This window comes from Lobosporangium transversale, assembly GCF_002105155.1.
Source record: "Lobosporangium transversale strain NRRL 3116 chromosome Unknown BCR41scaffold_6, whole genome shotgun sequence".
Classification (NCBI taxonomy): Eukaryota; Fungi; Mortierellomycota; class Mortierellomycetes; order Mortierellales; family Mortierellaceae; genus Lobosporangium; species Lobosporangium transversale.
The window spans coordinates 646,478-667,164 of NW_019028984.1; the positions used below are offsets into that span (position 1 = coordinate 646,478).

The 20,687-nt window shown below is 42.4% G+C and overlaps 7 protein-coding genes across 7 annotated transcripts; 5 read left to right on the forward strand and 2 right to left on the reverse strand.

Annotated features, from left to right (window-relative positions):
* The first annotated feature begins 935 nt into the window (after nt 1-935).
* On the forward strand, nt 936-2,941 carry BCR41DRAFT_204573 (hypothetical protein). Its single transcript, XM_022019914.1, has one exon. The coding sequence runs from the start codon at nt 1,041-1,043 to the stop codon at nt 2,838-2,840; it is 1,800 nt and encodes a 599-aa protein (XP_021884485.1). The 5' UTR covers nt 936-1,040; the 3' UTR covers nt 2,841-2,941.
* Nucleotides 2,942-3,449: 508 nt separating this feature from the next.
* Nucleotides 3,450-4,838, forward strand: BCR41DRAFT_347820 (Metallo-dependent phosphatase-like protein). The gene is made up of 5 exons (XM_022023169.1): nt 3,450-3,564; nt 3,693-3,767; nt 3,950-4,066; nt 4,203-4,438; nt 4,570-4,838. Exons 1-5 carry the CDS (start codon nt 3,562-3,564, stop codon nt 4,703-4,705), a joined length of 567 nt encoding a protein of 188 aa, XP_021884486.1. The 5' UTR covers nt 3,450-3,561; the 3' UTR covers nt 4,706-4,838.
* A 624-nt stretch (nt 4,839-5,462) lies between these two features.
* On the forward strand, nt 5,463-7,732 carry BCR41DRAFT_384302 (3-deoxy-7-phosphoheptulonate synthase). Its single transcript, XM_022027549.1, has 4 exons — nt 5,463-5,608; nt 5,688-5,939; nt 6,062-6,243; nt 6,977-7,732. Exons 1-4 carry the CDS (start codon nt 5,566-5,568, stop codon nt 7,664-7,666), a joined length of 1,167 nt encoding a protein of 388 aa, XP_021884487.1. The 5' UTR covers nt 5,463-5,565; the 3' UTR covers nt 7,667-7,732.
* A 426-nt stretch (nt 7,733-8,158) lies between these two features.
* Nucleotides 8,159-9,666, reverse strand: BCR41DRAFT_419700 (CHD5-like protein-domain-containing protein). Its single transcript, XM_022029799.1, has 2 exons — nt 9,324-9,666; nt 8,159-9,094 (listed from the first exon to the last, which is right to left on the reverse strand). The coding sequence occupies exons 1-2, from the start codon at nt 9,405-9,407 to the stop codon at nt 8,249-8,251; spliced, it is 930 nt and encodes a 309-aa protein (XP_021884488.1). The 5' UTR covers nt 9,408-9,666; the 3' UTR covers nt 8,159-8,248.
* A 156-nt stretch (nt 9,667-9,822) lies between these two features.
* Nucleotides 9,823-13,182, forward strand: BCR41DRAFT_419701 (hypothetical protein). The gene is made up of 6 exons (XM_022029800.1): nt 9,823-9,942; nt 10,037-10,698; nt 10,832-11,107; nt 11,204-11,955; nt 12,062-12,899; nt 13,021-13,182. Exons 1-6 carry the CDS (start codon nt 9,918-9,920, stop codon nt 13,105-13,107), a joined length of 2,640 nt encoding a protein of 879 aa, XP_021884489.1. The 5' UTR covers nt 9,823-9,917; the 3' UTR covers nt 13,108-13,182.
* Nucleotides 13,183-13,293: 111 nt separating this feature from the next.
* BCR41DRAFT_347825 (rab-GTPase-TBC domain-domain-containing protein) lies at nt 13,294-16,428 on the forward strand. Its single transcript, XM_022023170.1, has 7 exons — nt 13,294-14,411; nt 14,567-14,724; nt 14,961-15,007; nt 15,125-15,248; nt 15,365-15,831; nt 15,937-16,074; nt 16,198-16,428. The coding sequence occupies exons 1-7, from the start codon at nt 13,786-13,788 to the stop codon at nt 16,381-16,383; spliced, it is 1,746 nt and encodes a 581-aa protein (XP_021884490.1). The 5' UTR covers nt 13,294-13,785; the 3' UTR covers nt 16,384-16,428.
* Nucleotides 16,429-16,499: 71 nt separating this feature from the next.
* BCR41DRAFT_204655 (hypothetical protein) lies at nt 16,500-19,378 on the reverse strand. Its single transcript, XM_022019915.1, has 2 exons — nt 19,082-19,378; nt 16,500-18,515 (listed from the first exon to the last, which is right to left on the reverse strand). Exons 1-2 carry the CDS (start codon nt 19,121-19,123, stop codon nt 16,644-16,646), a joined length of 1,914 nt encoding a protein of 637 aa, XP_021884491.1. The 5' UTR covers nt 19,124-19,378; the 3' UTR covers nt 16,500-16,643.
* Nucleotides 19,379-20,687: the final 1,309 nt, after the last annotated feature.

Sequence of the window (20,687 nt, forward strand, 5' to 3'; positions counted from 1 at the left end):
AGGACAAAAAGGACAAAAAGATCAAGCCTGTTATTTTTTTTTCAGGTTCGCGCTGTTTGTGCAATAGGTTTGTGCTGTATGGGCGGTAGAAATCAAAATATCGCGCAGATACGAAAAACGTGACCTAAGCAACACGCGTCCTTCTCAATCACCCTGATTTAGTCATAAGCTGCATTACATCCTCTCTTTGTAGTTCGAATCTATAACATCAGACATCAGTATAATCGTCGCTTTATACTTTTCATTTTCTATTTTTTTTTTTTTTTCCTTTTCTTTTTCACAATTTATTTTTGCGACCATCATCAGAATCAATAATATCCACTTCGAAGGTAATATTATTACATTGATGTTGAAACTATGCATCCTTTTTGCCTGCTCTCCTTGCCCATTGGCTTTCGTTATTTAGTGGTAGGGCGTACTGCCATTTCCCTGAGTAACGGATTGATTTCAATGTCGTAAAGGAACGGGTTAGTTTCGCGGTTATTGCCCGACATGTAGCCCGCACCTTATGGTGCCATCTATATGTCCATCAATGATCCCACCAATCTACATGGCTACTTGACATTTTGGGTTGGTGGTCGCGACTGGCAAAATGGACTATGTGCACCCAGACGCAAGATGCTGTTGGTCACATACTGCATTCAGACTTTCTCAGTTCTTGTTATGTCTACCCTCTCTGCCCCTCTGGCTTTCGCATTCAAAGTCGGTGTTCTACCGTTTCTTTGATCAGCGGATTGATTTCAGTGTCGTGGAGGGATGGGTTAGCTTCGCGATCATTGCCCGACATATAGCCCGCTCCTTATGGTGCCATCTATATGTCCATCAATGATCCTGTTCAGGCATTCGCTTTCTTGGATAGAGTGTCTGACAGTCGCGACAGGCAAAGATAAGGACATCCTTGTTTTACGGAAGAGTGACTGTATCCAAGCTGTCTACTTTTTTAAGAAAAAACAATATCATAACTTATATTATTTTAATTATGCAATTTAAAGACTCGTCTAATTTACTGATTTTCCAAGCATTAGGGTCTTTCGTACACGATGGTCAAGGGAGGCATCGACGTTGGAGATTGGAGAAACGGCTTTAACCAAGCAAGAGTTGGCGCAGGTTACTTTCTTAGCCAACAAGGACGCCTGAAATTTACCCCAGAAGGCTATATAGGATTTCGGGCATTGAGGCGTCAGGACTCTACTAAGTTACTGCAAGAGTGGGATCGTTGGATTCGAGATCTCCGATGTAGTCCCTTTGAACACGTTAAAAAGGCCGCTAATCTTGCTTCGGCTATGTGTATTAAGCATTTGGATGACTACTACCGAGATCGAGTGATTTCTGAAAGCGAGATAATTTCTCTTGAGAATGCTTCTGAGAAATTGGCGGATTCTGAACAAGAGTTAATATTGCTTTCGCGAGAGCGTAGAGAAAAAAGGAATTCGCAGGAGGTCGATAGTATTCAGTATTCTACCATTAAAGCAGGGTATCTAGGAAACACAACTGGGGAGACTTCATCTCTCCTATCGGAAGATGACGTGGCACAAAGAACGTCACCAGTTCGTGAAGTCGAAGAGGATAAAGTCAATCGGAAATACACTCCACCACCTCAAGTTCCTCATGTCATGGCCGATGTCAAGTTTGAAGGTTCTGAATTTTGGAGAATGATTGGGATGGCATCAACCTGGACGACCGAAGGTGTCGACATGTTGATGAGTTTCGATGATGCTAGGGAAGCTGTACTGGCCCTCTTACCTGATATTACTCTTTGTCAAGATAACGTGGCCGACTTTTGTTACGACAGTGAGCTTCAGGACTTGATGGATGACGAAGCATTTGGCTTGGCATTAGACTCTCTCCCTACTATGCCATGTCTTCCAGTAGAGCAATTAGAATTGCTCCATCACGTATTTGGAGGTGATAATTCGTGGGAAGGGATTTCGGACCGCGTCGATGACTTAATGAAAGTCCCAAGCCCAGTACCTGCGTTGAATAGGTACATATTTACAGCATTCCACCCATTCCGGGCCGCATTCGCCGATAGAGGAGCTATTAGTGCAAGTATTAATGAACGGCAATACTTCAGAGACTATGTGGTCGAGCTACTCCGAGGCGCCCTAAGTGTGTATGGTATCCCATATGCATGGGGGGAGGTGTATGTTCCTGCTGTCGCGTTTCGCAAGGGCAATGAGTCGACTGGCACTGGGAGAGGAAAGTTTGCGGATGGAGTTTCCGAAGTGGCTGGCCACCAAATTTTCTTGTCGGAGAGCAGTCAACTACATCGGGCTAACACATCTAAGGAACAAGGAGATAAACTGAAGCTGAAACGGATGCTCCGTGATCTGTTTAACTACACTGTCTTGGAGATGACAAGGAACAAGGACAAAGTCAGCCCTAGACTGACAGTATTTGGCTCACGGACATTCAGAGACACTACAGAGCTCATTGCCATGGATTATGAAGGTGTGTACAGGGCATACTGCCTAGGGTCTTTCAAGGTTGTCACCGAAGCTGGGGATGCCAAAAAATTGTTGGAGTGTTTTGAGATGTGCCTAAGGTTTGCCCTGACTGTAAAGACCCAGGTTGATGAACGGTCGGGGGCTGGGAGGTTGAGCGATACTGAGGCACTCAAGCTAACTAAGGCAGCGAGGAGGTTGCTTATTCCTACCACTATTACACCAACTAAGCAGCAGCAGCAACAGCGTCTACAACAGCAACAGCAGCACCTTCAGCAAGAACACCAACAGCCTCAACAGCGCTATCAACACCAACAGCAGTATCAGAAGCGGCTGCAGCAACAGCAACAGCAACAGCAACAGCAACAGCAACCATTATTAAAGAGGCGCCGCTAGGAACCCTTTTGTCTGCGAATGCAGTCTCATCAACTTGAACGCTGTTTTTTCAATGTGATTATCCATGAGCTTAAGGAACTATCCATCAGGATTTTTGTCTTGCCATCCTTCATCAAACTCGCCATCGCTGTTTTTCAGAACACCCAGGTGTTCGCAGTCCTTCATGCGCGCGGCGGAACTTGCTTGCATATTCTCCATCCTTTCATCGCTTATACCAGTATAGAGCACATACTAGAGCACTGAATACTTCTTTCATTACACCATGGTTGGTGGTAGAACATGTAATAGAAATGAAATATAGAGCAACGAGTTCGTAGCTTATCTTCACGACTTGATAAATACTGATGGTTCGGTATAGACGCTTTTTGTATATCATGAAGAGACTTATGAAGCAGAGATAAAATCACCGAGTTCCCTTTAGATGGATGTGCTCTTGCAATGAAAAGCTTTTGTCACTAACTACAGTATTTTGTATGGAAATAAAGACCTTAATCCTTTATTGTCTATTGGAGAGAAATTCTCCAGGAAATAAAATTTTTCGACCCACAGGCGAAAGCCCAAGCCGCAATAGAGAATGAACACTACTGTCAACGTGGTCGACTTGTGCCAGCTGTTCTCACCTCCCTTGCTTCTGTAATAACAAGAACACATTTGTGGACCACTTGCCATTTACCAACCAACGAATACCGCTTAGACTTCCTTTACAACATCACCTCTCATCATGGTAATGCAATCCATATTTAACAGGGAAAGAAATAGACAGGAGTACATGTACCTGAGAAGAGGAAAAAGGACAGGAGCGAGAAACCATGCCTAACAAAGAAGCGCTCTTGTATCTTTCACAAACAACAGCTGGTTCTAGTAATAGGCGATCTTCATATCCCCCATAGAGCGCATGACCTGCCTGCCAAGTTCAGAAAGCTGCTTGTAAGGGAAAAAAAAAAAAAAAAAAAAAAAAAGAATAAGACATTTGTGATATCCAACCTAATTGCGAAGAGGCGCGTCAACAACAAGACCTTTCCTTTTTTTTTTTTGCTAACAGCCATGGACGAATTCGTATTCATGTCCTGGATTCACAACCCCTTCCATTCACGACAATTGTAATTTAGGTTCCAGGAAAGATTCAACAAATCATTTCAACAGGAAATGTGTGTGACAAAGAAACTTTTGACTACCTCCGGTCAGTTGCAGGAGATATTCAAGTCGTCAGGGGAGACTATGACCAAGTAAAGAAAAAAAAAAAAAAAAAAAAAAAAAACACACTTGATAAAATATACAAATGCACTGTGCACGCTTGTCCTTTGCATTACCTAATTATAAGGCAAAACGGTTTTGATGACCTTTTTTTTTTCTGTTTACTAGAACCCATCCTGGCCGTTGTCAAAAATCATTACGCATGGTCCTATTCGCATTGGAGTTTTGCATGGACATCAGATCATCCCTTGGGGCGATACAGAGGCGCTCAATATTACGGCGCGTCAGATGGACGTCGACATCCTCTTAACAGGACATACCCATAAGTTTGAGGCATTTGAGCATGAAGGCAAATTCTTTGTCAACCCAGGATCGGCTACTGGTGCATATCATCCCCAAATTGAGTAACGTGTCTAAAGCCTCAATGTTCAAATGACAGCATGACAATCGTTCATTTTTATGTCAATACATAGTTCGTATCAACTGACTGAATACTGCGTTTATTTTTTACTTGATGAAAACAAACACTCTGTAGGGATGTGACACCTTCATTTGTTCTGATGGATTTGCAAGGGTCTGTGGTAGTCTTGTATGTATATCAATTAATCGATGGCGAGGTCAAAGTCGAAAGAATTGAGTACCGAAAGCCGTTCGACAACCGTGGTGTCTAAATGGGATGAAAAACAAAAAGCAAAAATAAAATAAAAAAATAAAATAAAATAATGGCGAATTGTCAGAGTCGTAAGGAGACTATATCTGGATAATGAAAACATGATTAGAACCTGAATAAAGAGATTGAATGCGATAATACACTCAACGCAACTACGCGTTATCAGTTTAGCGTGTTCGTAGGTTAATTCGCTTTGCCTACTCTGCTGACGGAGTAAAGAACCTGGCATTTGCAGTCCCTAGGATCATGGACAATATGATTTATACAGTCGACTCACCATAAGGGCCATCCATAGGAAATAACCCTTTTTAGAGAACATATTTGTCTGCTCCGATTTACATGGGTCCAGCACGGCGGCCCATTTTCTCTGAAAGAAACAAACTGGCCTTGTGTCATGATCAATACTTTAAATCGATGTCAAGGCGCGTTTGTATTCTATTTAAACTAATGATACTACGGTTTTGATATGGATTAGCAAAAAGCCTCAAGACACATGTGGCATAAATATATACTTTATATCCTTCCTAGAGGTTTCAATCGTTTTAAAGGAATATTGAGCAACTTTTCTACTAGAGGTGCGGGCAACCTTTTCGGAGTATGTGAGTGGAAATGTTACTCCTATTTTGGAGGAAAGTTTTTTGTGACACGTGCAAGAGTCCAGTAAACGAGTTACGGATAGGGATAAAAGTCACAACAGCAGCCAATTGCACCATGAAAGCGCATTGCTGTGATTCATATTTTAACGGTTTATCTCAATCCAATGAGCTTCTTTCTTCCTTCTTTCTCTTCTCTCTCCTCTCTCCTCTCCTAAGGTCTTTGCCCCTCTTGTACACCTTATCATTGTCATATACAGATATCATCATGTTCAGTGAACAGCAACAAACAAAGATCGGCTTCCAACATGGTGAGTTATATCTTTCTCCATCATGTCGATCCAAGGGGAGATTTTTTTTTTTTTTATGCCATAGCTAACATTAGCGTAGGTTCATCTTCTCCTATCTCCCGCATTGCGGCAACAGCCCTCAATGAACTTGACGACAAACGCATTAAAGGGATCAAGCCATTGATCCCCCCACAGATCCTAATGGAAGATCTTCCTCTTTCGCTCGCTGCTGCTCAGACAATCATTCTCGGTCGTCAGGCTGCAGAGGAGATCATCAAAGGCAGAGATGATCGTTTGCTCGTTATTGTGGGACCATGCTCTATCCATGATACCAAGGCTGCTATTGAATATGGTAACTTATTACAGACTTTTTTTTTTTTTTTTTTTTTTTTTTTTGACGACTTGCTATCATTAAACAGTTTCATAATCCAATCTTTTTTTTTTTTTTTTTTACTTCTTTTTTTTGTCTCTCAGCTCAAAAGCTCAAGGCTTACGCTGCCGAAGCTGCCGAGGATCTCGCCATCATCATGAGAGTGTACTTTGAGAAGCCTAGAACAACTGTCGGCTGGAAAGGTCTGATCAATGATCCTCAGCTCAATAACTCATTCCAGATCAACAAGGGCTTGCGCGTTGCCCGCTCTCTGTTGTTGGATTTGGTAAGTTATTTTAATCTTCACATGATTCACTGAAGAATATTGAGATCCATAAGTGGCGGAACAGGGAAAGGTGTAAGAAGGTCATGGTTGTGTCAGTGTAGATAGGTGTTTCTTTATCTTTGGCTCCAAGTGTAACGACACACAACTTCGGCACTTCGGAATCAACCACCGAGCTCTGTGTAGTCTCTTGCTCTTATATAAACCTAATCAGGAATGACAGTCAAAAAAAGAAAAACAAAAACAAAAACAAAAAGTAAAAGAAAGGAGACAAGGCAATCATCAATCTTATCAGGACAACAAAAAACTATAAGGCAGAACCTTAATTCTTAAAAAATGAATCATCAGCATAAAAACTCAAGGATATCTTTCAATTTCTCATTCCACAACAACAACAACAAGAACAAGAGCAAGAACAACGATGGCTTCCTCCAGAAAAGGTGTCAGCATGCATAATTAATATATTATTCGACTGCATATGAGTACCCCATTAAAAGGTGCTCAAAAATGGAAAAGAGGCAGGATTGTCGTACAAGAACTTGAGTCACAGAGAAAGTATAAAAGTGTTGTGTGGGACTGGGAGAGATTTACTTTGACCTACTGATACTTTGAACAGCCATTTATAAGACTTGAAAGAGAAAAAAAAAAAAAAAAAAAAAGCAAACAAGTATTAATACGAAAACTAACCATTATACATTGTGCAAAAACACATGTCGACCAACCTTGGTAATTTTAGAACGAGATGGGCGTTCCAGCGGGATGCGAGTTCTTGGATACAATCTCGCCTCAATACGTTGGAGACCTTGTTTCCTGGGGAGCCATCGGTGCCCGCACCACCGAGTCACAGATTCACCGTGAGCTTGCCTCGGGACTGTCTGTACCAGTTGGATTTAAGAACGGCACTGATGGCGGTGTCACTGTTGCCATTGATGCTATCAAGTCGGCCTCATCAGGCCATCACTTCCTCTCTGTCACGAAGCAGGGTCTTTCAGCCATTGTTTCAACTGAGGGCAATGACTCTTGCCACGTCATCTTGCGCGGAGGTTCCAAGGGACCTAACTACGAAGAGGCAGATGTCAAAGCTGTAGCTGACAAGCTGACTGCTGCCAAGCTTCCTGCCCGTATCATGGTCGATTGCAGCCACGGAAACAGCTCCAAGGTCTTTGCACGCCAAATGATTGTCGCAGAGGACCTGTCAAAACAGTTGGCTAATTCGAATGCTTCTGGAGATGCGATTATGGGCGTGATGATTGAGTCTCATTTGAAGGAGGGCCGTCAAGATATCCCTGCGGCAGGACCACAGGGCTTGGTCTATGGTCAATCTGTCACAGATGCCTGTATTTCTTGGGAAAACACTGTTGTTTTGCTCGACAACCTGAGAGAAGGTGTCCGCCAGCGTCGCGTCAGAAGATCCAGCAGTGCTTAAACTAGGGGGACCTTCTTGTAGATTTTCATTCATTTGTTTACGCATTTCTTTTCTTATTTTCAATGCAAATATTCGATTATTCAGTAAATAAAAATAAAAAATAGATAAAACTTGGTCGTTGGCTTGTCTGCGAGACATAATACGTTAACCAATGTGATCTAACTCACAAAGGCCACTTACATCGGTATAGCTCCCGGGTTCTGCACTGCTCATCATTACAGCATCTAATTTAGTTCTGTAATTACCGGGATGTTATCTTTCTTTTTTTTTTTTTTTTTTTTTTTTTTCGACACCAAATGCTGCCTTACACCAACTTGTGAAAAAGATCGATCAAGTCTAAGAGATGTTCTGTATGCTGACCCCCACGCTTCTGCCGAGTCCACCACTGCTGTCTCAAATCAGCTTAATGACGATGGCTCAAAAAAGGGTGATAGATAGCATGTAGTTTAAACAGAAACAGCAGGATCCACATTATAATGACATATTTGTAATAGCATGCATTTTTAATTATTATTACATTGGCTTTTGTTGCAATTTCTAGCGCGAATACCTTTATCTCGCAATTGACTTCATTCTGTTCTATTATGCTTTCCTCCTCCCTCTATCTTCTCCACGACCTAGATTTCCTGTCCCACGTACAGATGACGATCTAGATGTCGCCAAGGGTGAGGATGCACCACTGCCGCTGCGATTGCCAACACCAGCCATCATGTCTGGATGGAGTGTTTGCCCGAACATGGCCGCAAAAGGACTTCCAGGACCAAACATATTGGCAGCATCCATACCTGGTGCTCCCTCCATTCCACCGGGAGCTCCAAAGTCATTGGCCATCGCTGCAAACGGGTTTCCGCCCATGCCTCCAGGCGATCCTCCAGAGCCTGCTGCTGCTGCACTGGCCATGCTTGCCATATTGGCGAATGCTGCAAATGGGTTGTTGGAAGATGCATCAGCAGATTGTTCTGGTTTCAAAGCTCTAGCGGCTGGGATGAACTCTACAAGCTGAGATACGAATAAAATAATGACCTTGCGACAGAAATAGAACCAGATAGCAATGCTGACTGCTCCAGTTTCTGCAAAAGGCAAAGCAAGAAAGCGCTCTGCAGGACCAAACCAACCAGGAGGTACATAAAAGACAGCAACACGTCTATACCAAGCGACCATGATGAATTGAATCCCGTTGGTGATGAACCACAATAAACTCTTGAACTTGATCTCAAATGAAGCCTTGGTGAGATGAAGCTCCGAGGTGAGTTTTTCCAGTTCTGCAATCTTGGAGTCCATTTTACGACGTAGTTTAGCCCATTTTGCGAATTCGTCCTGAGAGGATGTACGAGAAAGGTCATTTTTGAGAGTAAGAACTTCCTTCTTAAGTTGACGCTGTTTAGTAACCTTGTCCTTGTTTATGAATTTTAGATAGACATCATATGCCTATTTAGAAGCAGATAAAAAAATAAAAATAAATAAAAATAAAAAAAAAATCATTAGTGAGAGAGGGATACGGCAAGATTCGGATTAAAGTAAACACAAGTTGTACAGGGGATGAATAGTCTATAGTCATGTCATACTCCAATCATGCCCTGATCCAAGGGTAGAGTTGGTTTATGCAATAAGTTTTAAAGGATCAAAAATAATATATCATAAAGAGCTTCTTTCTTACCATAGCAGTGACATGGGTTTTCCCAACAAAATTGATCAGCTCAGTGAGCAGGACCACCAGGAGGACTCCGATGGCAAGCTGCATGGCTGTTGTGTTTGCAGACGTTTGTTTTTTTTGTTATTCTTCAGTGCAGAGTTGGATGGCGAATTGTTATTTTGTGATGACTCTGTTTCCTTTTAAAGCTGTTAACCGTAAAAGCAGGATGTCTGATGTCTGTCCAGCAGTGTCTAACTGCAACACAAACCAAATGGATCGTTGACAAAAAGTAAAAAGAAGGAACAGGATGAGCGGATTGCAGAGTACAATAAACGAAGGAAAGAGAAGGTTTAAAGAAGAAAGGCTGAGCGTCCTTGACTTCCAAGTCTCTTCATGTCTGTGCCACGCTGGAGGAGATTTGGCTTCCATTATGATCTTTTTCACGTCCAATTGTTTTGTACGTGTGATCTGCTCTTTTTTCTTTTTCACGCGAGTCTGCTTTTTTATTTTAAACAAAAGTCGTACTCACTCATCCACACAAAGTCCTCTTTGGTGCATCTCCATTTGGATCCTCTCCTTTCTTCCTTCTCGCCCTATCTCATACCTGCCTTTGTCTACATGGATCCTTACCGTCCACCTTATCGTATGTATCCTGCAAATGACTTTGTCCTTTTCTCAGAGGCATTCTAATTAAATTTCGATCGCTTTTTTTTTTTTTTTTTTGCAAATGCTCTTAGCGCCATATCAAGGTCAGCCTCCACAACGCCACCCAGGTTCCACTCCACCAGGAGCGCCATTTGGCACACCACCACCACATATACAGGGACCTAGACCACCACATATGTACCAGAGTGCACCGCCACCTCATCTGCATCAACAGCAACCATATCCTCCACAGGGACCACCACACATACAAGGACCTCCACCACACTTTCAGGCACGTGGGCCACCAGGACAGCATTTTGCATCACCACAACGTCCTCCAGGGCCAGGAGCTGTCACAGGTCCGCCGCTCTATGGAGCTCCACCGCAGAGCGCTCCACCAGGATTAGCATCTCTGCCACCTGGATATCCTGTTCATCCGCTTCCACCACAACATCATCAACATCACCAACATCATCGCGGGCCACGGCCAGTTTATGGCGGATCAGGGTCATTACCACCTCCTGGATCTGCTCCGGCCGTCCCTGGAGCATCTACTGGGTTCATAAACGGACCGACATCAACACCAGGGTCTACGACATTTAAAAGCCCAAAGGGAGTGCATAGTCCTGGCATGGCAGGCATACCTGCTAGCTCATTCATCCCTGGAGGGGCCCTGCCTGATAAGTTGAATACTCTATTTATTGGATCAATCGCACCCGGAATTAATAATGTAGCCATGGAAAAGCTACTCAAAGTATGTTTTTCATCTTTTGTTTTCTTCCTACCCATTTCATTTCTCATTATCTATTTACTTGTCAATTATTGTCCTTATATGAAGTACCCTCAAAGGCCTAATTCTAAATTTCATTTTTATTTCCACCGGATAGACAACTGGGAGCCTTGTGAAATGGAAACGTGTCCAGGATCCAACAACTCATCAGTGGAAGGCTTTTGGATTTGCAGAATATGCGGATGCTGATTCACTCTTGCGGACGCTTCGTGTTCTAGGGCAGGATGGTCAACAGCCTAAAGGCGAAAAGCCTGTCGGTCTCGAATTGACAGCAATGGATGGGTCGGGCGTTGTTAAAGCACTTTTGGTTAAGGCAGATGAAAAGACGCGACAGTTTTTGGATCAATACGAGGAAGGCCGTCCACGGACAATCGTGAGTGAATTAAACTAAACTTTTTTTATTTTTATTTTTATTTTTTTTATTGATTTATTTGTTTATATATTTTATCATTCTTTTTTTAATTGATAGCATGATACTGAAAAAGACAAGGTTGCATTGGCTGCGGCTACTAAGATTATTCAACAGATGAAGGATGGTACACTAGATACATCAGAACCAGAACAAGGAGCTGATGACAAAGAAAAAGAGGGCAAGACAACAGGAGAAAATACGCCAACAAAGACAGAGGATAATGATCAGAAAGGGACTGCAGTCGAGGTGTCTGAGGAGCAACAAAAGATAATTGATCGCGAGCTGAACTTCTTTAGGGAACGCGCAGCGCTGAAGGACAAGGAGGAAAAACAGGAGCAGCAAAGACACAGAACTACGGGGCGGGAACGTGCCTGGGGTCCCACCAACAGTTCGGGTACAAAGTTGTCAGAGTTTGTCCCTGCTAGTGGCCCAAATCATATTGAGGTCGGATCCAGCTCAGCTAATGCCGCAGGTACTACAACCGCAGGAGCAGGAGCAAGAGCAGAGGCAGGAGCAGGAATAAGAACAGATCCTGTGCGTGACCAAGATGGGGATGTCGACTCTGAAGAAGAAGAACGAGCACGTCAAGAGCGTAGAGAACAAGAGCTGGAGCAACTTTACAGGGAGCGCGAGCGTCGGTGGGAACAACGTGAAGTTGAACGGATGCGACTCTATGAAAAAGACAAGGCTAGAGACGAAGATTACAGTGCAGAGCAGCAGACTGCAAAGGCTGCAATGGCTCATCGGTTTGCACAATGGAATGATGACGAAGAAAGGGAGAGGCGGCATGAAGATTATTATCGCGACCGGTAATTTTTTTTTTTTTTTTTTTTTTTTTTTTTTTTTTTTAATAATTTTTTGGTGATCTCAGCAAAGCTGCTTTAGCATTAACTTTACTGTTTCATTCACGTTTAGATCAAGGTGGTGGCAAAGGCGACAGGCTTTCCTACAAAAAGAAGAACGCTATGATGCACTAGATCGTGAGGAAGAGAAAGAAGAATTAGAGAAGGCAGCGGCAAAGAAGGCTCAAGAAGAAGAAGCAGCGGCAGAATCAATAACAAAGCCAGCTACGACTTTGGAGGAGATACCGAAAGTGGATCATGATGGGGACACGGAAATGAACGAAAACTCAGATGATGTAGACACTGCTAAGAAATCCTCAATAACAAGTCCAATACCAACTGAAGCTCAAGCAAGGACACCAGACTCTGCAAATGCAAACATACTACCCCTTCAATCAACAAAGTTAAAGTTGAGTCTTTCCACAACGATCAGTGCTTTAAAACGTGGATCCGAAAGCAACAGTGGTGTGAGTACGCCGACATCATCGAGCTTCGTTGCGGCTACAGAGTTTGAGCCAGACGAGGATGATGTAAAGGAGGTCAAGAAGCGCCGTATCCTTGTCCCATTCAAATACAGTGATGACGAAAGCGATGCTGCGGATAAGATTCGTAGTAGCAGTAGCGGGAATGGCAAGGAGCTCAGCCCTGAGGAAAAAGAAAAGAAGGAAAAGGAGATGAAGGCTTTGATCCAGTCGATTCCTGCAGATGCGCAGGGTCTGTGGAACTGGCCGATCCAATGGCAATATGCTTTTCAGGACCGAGGGGCAATTTTGACAGACAAGATTCATCCTTTTGCATCAAAGAAGGTAGTGGAACTTCTTGGTGTGCAGGAAGATGAATTGACAAACTTTATCATGGAACACATTCGGACAAAGAAGCCACCACAGGAGCTTGTGAGCGAACTTCGTAACGTAGGTGAAGGAGTAATTTTTTTTTATTTTTTTCTTTGTATTCTTTATTTGACTTTATAATCAGATCATGGGACTAAGGCTAATTTGTATAATCTTTATTTTGTGCTGACATGGTTGATAGGCTCTTGACGATGATGCGGATGTTCTTGTGATGAAGATTTGGAGGATGCTAATTTTTGAGACAGAGTCAAAGGCACGGCAATTGTAGTTGTAGTCAATTGATCGAAAGGCCGCACTAAAGAATATACATCCATCTGTAATAAAGCGGACGCTCAGAAAGGTGGACAAGTGCCGTTTGATGAAATCATGGTTGCTTTTTTTTGTTCCTGATTTTTTTTTTTTTTAAAAAAAAAAAAAAAAAAAAAAAAGTGCAGTGCAGAACAACACACATACAAACTTTTTTCCCCTTTTTTTTAAGGCATGGATCTTTTTTTTTAAGCCTTATTCATCACATTTTATCCATTCCTCCATCACTCATTCATTCATTCTGCCCAGCCCTTCTCTTTCCTTTTACGTTACTTATTTGCTTACTGCATCTTCATTATCTCTCTGCTTATTCAGACATTTCGATACCTTTTCTTTTCTTTTCTTTTCTTTCTTTCTTTCTTTCTTTCTTTCTTTCTTTTTTTTTACACATTCATTCATTGCTCTCACGTTAAAAAAAGACGACTTGTCTTCTTCCGTCGTGTCTGAGTGGTTAGCTTTTATTTAAGCTCTTGTTCCTGTCGCAGACTGTTCAGCATTTTCCCCTTTCTCTCTTCTTTCTCAGCTTGACCATCTCTATTCCATCAGCTCTACTCTTATTTCCAAAGCCTGAATCAAGCATTCTTTTTTTTTCAACAGAAACGCGCCATTGTCGAATACAACATTCAACATTAACAAACAGATGCACCAGATGTTGACCACACCACAACAACAAACTCTAAAAACCAGCAAGTCAGTCGATGGGCTGCGTCGTTCTCGGTCAAACACAGCAGGCCCTGCCTTGCAAACTGTTCGAAGGCCTTACGAAGACATGTATATCAATTCTCCCAGCCTGACTCAGAACCAATTGGATGCATATGGGCCTTCCGCCAATTTTCATGCTCATGACAACCGCTTGCAAGAGCAATATAAAAACGGAAACGGAAAAGAGTACGAGGTTCAGAATGGGAGTAGGGATGTGAACAGAAACGAATCGGATTATCAATATGGACATGATCATGATTACGAACGCCCCCAACGCCCCCAACGCCATCAACAAACACCTCCACCTACAAATCATTCTACCTCCCCCAGTGCCACCAACCAATCACCCTATCAAACCCTGAATGTTCAATCAACCCAGATCGCTTCACGATCTACGCCAAAACTCTCCTTCTTCCCACAGGGCGAATATACAACTGGATCCAAGGAGACACAGTCATTCAATGGTCTTCCAGGTCAAATAGACCAGTCCAAACCTAAAAACAAGGCCTCACAACTCAAGCCGATCGCTCCGGCAGCAAACGAGAATGACGAGCATGTTGAGCGGTAAGGCCAAGGAACAATTATAGGATAGCATTTTAATTTTTTTTTTTTTTTTCCTTCCTTGAGCAATTCGCGTGGTATGGCTCTTGACAGCTATTGGGCTGAAAATAGTACTAAATCAATGGATTTTTTTTTTTTTTGTGCCTGTGCTACTCTAGAGATCAATATGGATTCAAAAAAGAAACTCAATGGCTATCCCATCAAGATTTTGCGATATTCGAAACATACTATGTCCCAATTATGGAACGACGTCGGCAGAAATGGGCCATCTTTATGAATGATTCTCATGGGGAATTACCTCCTCGATCTGCGAAACGTATGTGGTTTCCCTCTCTTTTGTCTCATTTTTTGCTAAATTGTTGTGGCCCCCTTTTGTTTCGAGTGAAGGGATAAAAAAAACAAAAAGGGGAGGGGAGGCACCACCCAGCCATTGGGCCAATAGATTAGTTCAAAGGACGAAGGACAAACTGTTGGAACGGAACAGAACAGAACAGAACAGAACTAACGTACCGCAGAACTATTTTCTCCTCTCATCGTTACCATCAAACAAAGTAAAACGATATGTCCGCAAAGGTATTCCTCCAGCATTGCGTGGCGAAGTAAGTCAAATAGGAGACCTCGAACTATTTTATTCTTTACGCCCAAACACAATTTTAGAAGCTCAATTTTTTATTTTTTTTATTTATTTATTTATTTTTTTTTTTTTGTTGCTCTAGGCATGGTTCCATTATAGTGGTGCTGAAGATAAATGCAAAGCCAACCCAGGATTATATAAAAAGCTTGTAGCTCAGGCCAAAGCGAATGGTTCTGCAAACGAGCATGCAGAGGTGATTGAGCGAGGTATGGTTAATTTGAGAGCCTTATGGAAACTAAACAAGGAATTTTAGTTGGAGCTCTTTTTCTTTAAATAATTCTCACAAAAAAACAAAAAACTCTAATAATTCTTTACACACCAGATCTTCACAGGACATTTCCAGAAAACATCAACTTCAAATCGCAAATAACTCAACGACAGGATGGAGGAACCCAGCTTTCAACCGAAAATGTAGCAGCAATTCAGTCTTTGCGGCGAGTGCTTCTGGCATTCAGCCTTCATTGTCCGTCAATTGGATACTGTCAGTCACTCAACTATATTGCCGGAATGTTGCTCCTTTTCATGGATGAAGAGCAGTCTTTTTGGACACTTTCAGTTATCATCCAGAATTTCTTGCCAGAGGGAATGTACGATGTCACAATGGAGGGTGCTAATATCGACCAAGCAGTGTTGATGACACTTATCATGGAAAGACTTCCTAATATTTGGGTTAAATTCAGTAATGGAGCAACTTCAGTTGAATTGGATGAAGGAGCAGGGTTACCTACAGTTACTTTGGTAACAAGCCATTGGTTTTTGACTCTTTTCATTAATATTCTTCCAATTGAGGTAATTTTTTTTTTTTTTTTTTTTTTGCACAGGTATTCCATGATGTAGCTTTCAACAAGAACTGTATTAATAATGTCTTGCTGTTATTATGGATACATTATTTAGTCGATCCTACGAGTATGGGATTGCTTCTTTTATGAGGGTCGTAAAATTTTATTCCGTGTAGCACTCACGATCCTACGGCTGCATGAAGCCGAAATTTCCAAGATTGATGATCCCTTGGAAGTATTCCAAGTCCTTCAGGTACTTTTTCATTTATTTAGTTTTTTTTACCTTCTAGTACGTAAAATACACTGAATGTCAGCTCTTTAATAACCGATCTACTTTTTCTTTTGCATTCGAATGCTTGGATCATGACATGATCAGAATATACCCAAACGTCTTATCGATTGCCATAAGCTGATGGAAGCATGTTTTAAACGCATGGGTTCATCTGACCTTACTACGAAGGAGATCGACCGCCGGTATGACCAATTCCGTGCCAAGAGGAAAAGTGCAAGAGCTGCAGCACAGGCTACTAGAACAGCTCTTCGCGATGCTGCCAAGAAGTAAAAATAAAAATAAAATAAAAATAAATAAAATAAAATAAAATTGAGGTCAAGAACAATGGCATACGAATCTAATAATAAAATAATGCACCAACAGCCTCGTGTAGAGGCCTTTACTAATATTATTATGTGGTCATTTTATTATTATGAGGCGTCAATATTATGATTTTTAATTATTATTATCGCACCAGAGTCACAAGTAGATCCCGAGACAACCTGGCCAGGTGGGGATGCTTTAGTTAAAGTAAGGCTTGCAGATGTTGCCTAGGGGCTTGAACCTGTTTGAGTGCGACGTTGTTGATCGTCAGCCTCAACATCTGATTTCAATTCTGGCTCAGATACGTCAAGCTCCTGAGGCCTATATTGTGCTTGGCCCATATAAGGGCTTGAATGTTGCTGCTGGTAAGGGCCTGTTGGATTGTAGTTATAGTTATTTTGTGAACCAGTATAGTAACCCACTTGTGGATACTGCTGCTGTTGCTGATAATACTGCTGAGGTTGCTGTGATGAGATTGGTTGAGGACCTTGAGTTTGATTCTGACCAGAACCTGTGCCAGCAGCAAACATGGTATTAGAAGTCATGAAGGACCGTGGTCGGGTAGTAATAGAGGGGGGGATTATGATATTTGCACTTTGTGGATGCGTTGGCCCATCTGCATGAGGGCGCTCGAGCAAATCTCCAGAGCTTGAAGCGAGAGGGCTCCTTGATCGGCAGGAGTAAGCCCCCTGCGTGGACATGCGCCTCAAGTTGACGCTCTCTTTCTCCAAACTTGCGTCTGCAATAAAGCCCCTTTGGTCTATAGGAGCGACACCATTCCCGACAATGGTGGCTCCAAAAGGGGGGCTCGGTATTTGCGATATTTCTGATTGTAATTGAAGCGCTGGAGACTGGCTAGATCGGCGACTTGAATTGAGACTAGAAGGTGCACTGGGATGCAGGGATGGAGGATGTGGTAGGAGCAATTGGTCGTTGCTATTGTAGTCAGGGGCTCCAGCGAAGGCATTTGGATATACCAGTTGCTGAGAGATATTGGACGTGCTATAGTAGCCGTCATACTGGCTATTCCCAAGACCGTACATCATATCTATCTGCCCGCCTGAAAGAGCTACTTCACCATTCGGCCCAGTATATTGGGAGTAAGCCTGCGTTGAAGACAAATTACGGCTGTCCTGACGGGTCGCAAGTCCCAGAGTTCTCTGTCCGAGGCTGACTGTGCTATCTATCCGAGAGAGATGGGTGTTCCGATGGTGCTCTGCCATTTCCTGTGAAGATCCTTCATCTATGGTGGGTCCACTTCCTTCTTGATCCTTAGCTCCAGCCTTGTTTTTACCTGCTGATACAAGCACACTGTGTGGACTAGGGCCTTTTCCAAACAAATGTTGCCGTCGCTTGGCGCTCCTTCGGTGGAGAAGACAGCAAATCACCATACCCATCCCTGCCAGCACGCCAAACACTACAGCTAGCGATACAATCAGCATCAGCCCACCATTCTTGTCGTCCTTGGCCACTCCATTTGGCGATCCTGTTGGCACAAGTCCTTGCGAGGCAGATGTGTTTGTAGAGGATGGGGGACGGTCGACAGTGATGATGTTATCTACAAATGTTCTTGTTGTAGTCGTGGCCATAGTTATAGTAATCCCTAAAATGGGACTAGTGGTGGTGGCGGTTTGGATCGGGATACTGGAGACGGGATTGCTGGCTGTGGCAGGAGACCCGGCAGCGGGCGGAGCCTGTGTAGCCGTGGGTGTAGACTGCGATGGAGGAGTTGTAGACACGACGTCTCCCGGGGCGGGAGCTGCCTCTGCTGATTGGGCAGATGCAGCTACAGCTATGAATCCTGCTACTGTTGTCAAGAATGTAAGACAGGACTTGTTTGATCGACGACGCGATTTGCTCACTTTAGCTACAACAGTGGATTTCCCTCGACATTGACATCTTACTCCATTGATGCAGGCACAAGAGAGGTGGTTGAGGTATAATCTACGATGTGACACATGGCTGCGTTGAGATACAAATGATGTTGCGCAGGGATCGATTGAAGGTGGTTTTGTCTCAATAGACGAATTGAGCTGTGGCATGGTGATAGTCATGTACAACCGGGTGAAAATGCAAAAAAATCGGTGTAACGGTGGAATCTATTTTCATAATGGACAAAAAAGGATCATGTTTAGCAAGTAGGTTAGGTGCCTTTTTTTTTTTTTTTTTTTTTTTTTTTTTTTTGGTTTACTATTGTTATAAAATTATCATGACAAGAGGGGGGAGAAAAGGAGAATAGGGAGGGAGTGTCGCTCAATCAAACCCCTTCCGCCAATTTTTAGTAACGATGAATGGATTTCATAGTCTCGCCCCTTCCTGACATGCAATATCTATTAGGAACGATCCTGTATTTGTCAAATTGCCTCAATGGGATTATCTCATGCAGAGGGTTGTTAGGGAAATAGCAAACGGTGGGGAGGATTGATTCGATGGTAAAGTGAACAAGTGTAGATGTGGCATTATCATGATTGAATAAAAATGGAGGAAGGGAGGGAGAAATAGAGAAAGGGAGAAAATGGCCTAATACCTGTGTTTTTCTTTATTTTGTGTGTAAGGAGGCCTAAAGGCAACAAGGTGAATGCTGTTGATGATAAAGAAAAGTTGAAAAAGACGAGGGGAAAGTACATATTAAAAATAAAATAAACATGTGGCGCACTTGGATTACATTTCCAGGCACGCTGACAACACTGGCACAGGCCAACAACATAGGCGCTGCAACACTTGTCTCAAATGTGAAATATTTATAATATTTAAATATATACTTAAATTTTATAAAAATATGTATTTATAAAAATATATATTTCTTTTTTTCATCGGATGTCAAAAACTGGCAAGGTTTGAAAGTTGTAAATAATAATGTGAAGATGACACACAGATCACATAAAGAATAATAAGATTAGGAAGGAGCAAGTAGTTCTTGTTGTTCGTTGCAGCCGTAGTTATAAGCAAATGTTATTGGTCATGAAGAAAAGTAAAAGGAAGTAGATGACATGCATGATACAAGGATGGCTTTTTCTCTTTCAGCGTGTATAATCAGATTTAAAAGGCGAAAGGTAACTGAACAGCCCATACATCATATGGATTGATAAGAGGAATGACAGCATCTTCGATCGATCGAGCTCGGAAACAAGGGATAAGTGTGGATCCAGTATGTGATGTCGTGAGTATATCATTAATGGAGAGTATTTATTGGTTAAACCAATGTCGATATATTCGCCTTACAGGACTATAGTCGACACGCTTGTTTGAAAATAGGAAGATCGGAGGAAGGGAAGAGGATCCGAAGAGGGATCAACAGGGAGGAGAGAGAGAGTAGAGGGCGTGAGGAAAAGAGTGAATAGTTTTGCGTTGGGCAAAGGAAGGCAGTGATTTTCAAATACAGCACAAAGAGAAAAGAAAGAAAGAGAAGCAAACGCCATTTATAACAAAAACTTGATAGCAAACGGACTTGGCCTAGTAAAATAAAATCTCGGAATTAGGCAGTGGCGTTGTGTGCTCAAATTGATTATCGAGAATCGAAAGCATATAGGCAAGTCATCAGAGGGAACGTGGGGGATCGAGACAGCCATTAATCAGTATAGGAAGGTGTACGTGCTGGTTTTTTTTTTTTTTTTTTTTTTTTTTTTTGGAAAATAATTGCTCACAAGCCCTTCAGTCGAATGAAAGACAGCGCTTTGAACGCAAGGTCAGGCAAGCAGACAGGCTCTTGAAGTTCCTCGCCTATCATTTGTGACACCCAACACTTTAATTATGGAGACAATTTATTCCGACACTACAGCAAATCTTTTTATATTTTGGTAGGCACCCAACATGTGCAGATGCTGGATAAGAAAAGGAAACTGAAGATCAAAAAATGTGGAAGCTTATTCTTAATAGTCTAATAACAAGTATATTTATATAATTAATTTACTTATTTGCTTTCCTTAAGCTCTTTTCAAAGTCAATAAAGTGTTTGCCAAATGGTCAGGGTCCAGTTCTTTAGACAAAGTAGAACTGTCAGTAAAAGACGGAGCTTTCTATTAAAAGGAAGCCAAGCATAATTGCTATCAACATGTTTCCAAAGAGGCACTAAAATGCGGCATTATTTGCTCTGCTTGAGAACTTGATCATAGTGAACCCTATTATTGCAATCACCAAGTTGATCAAAGGCAGGCGCGTATCGTGCATTCGACCCATTGGTGAGAGCATCCAGGAGAATCTTTTTTTATGAGGCATATAGCATTGTGAGACGTTTGAAGAACAAATAATCGTGTTACTACCCGCAGAGGCCA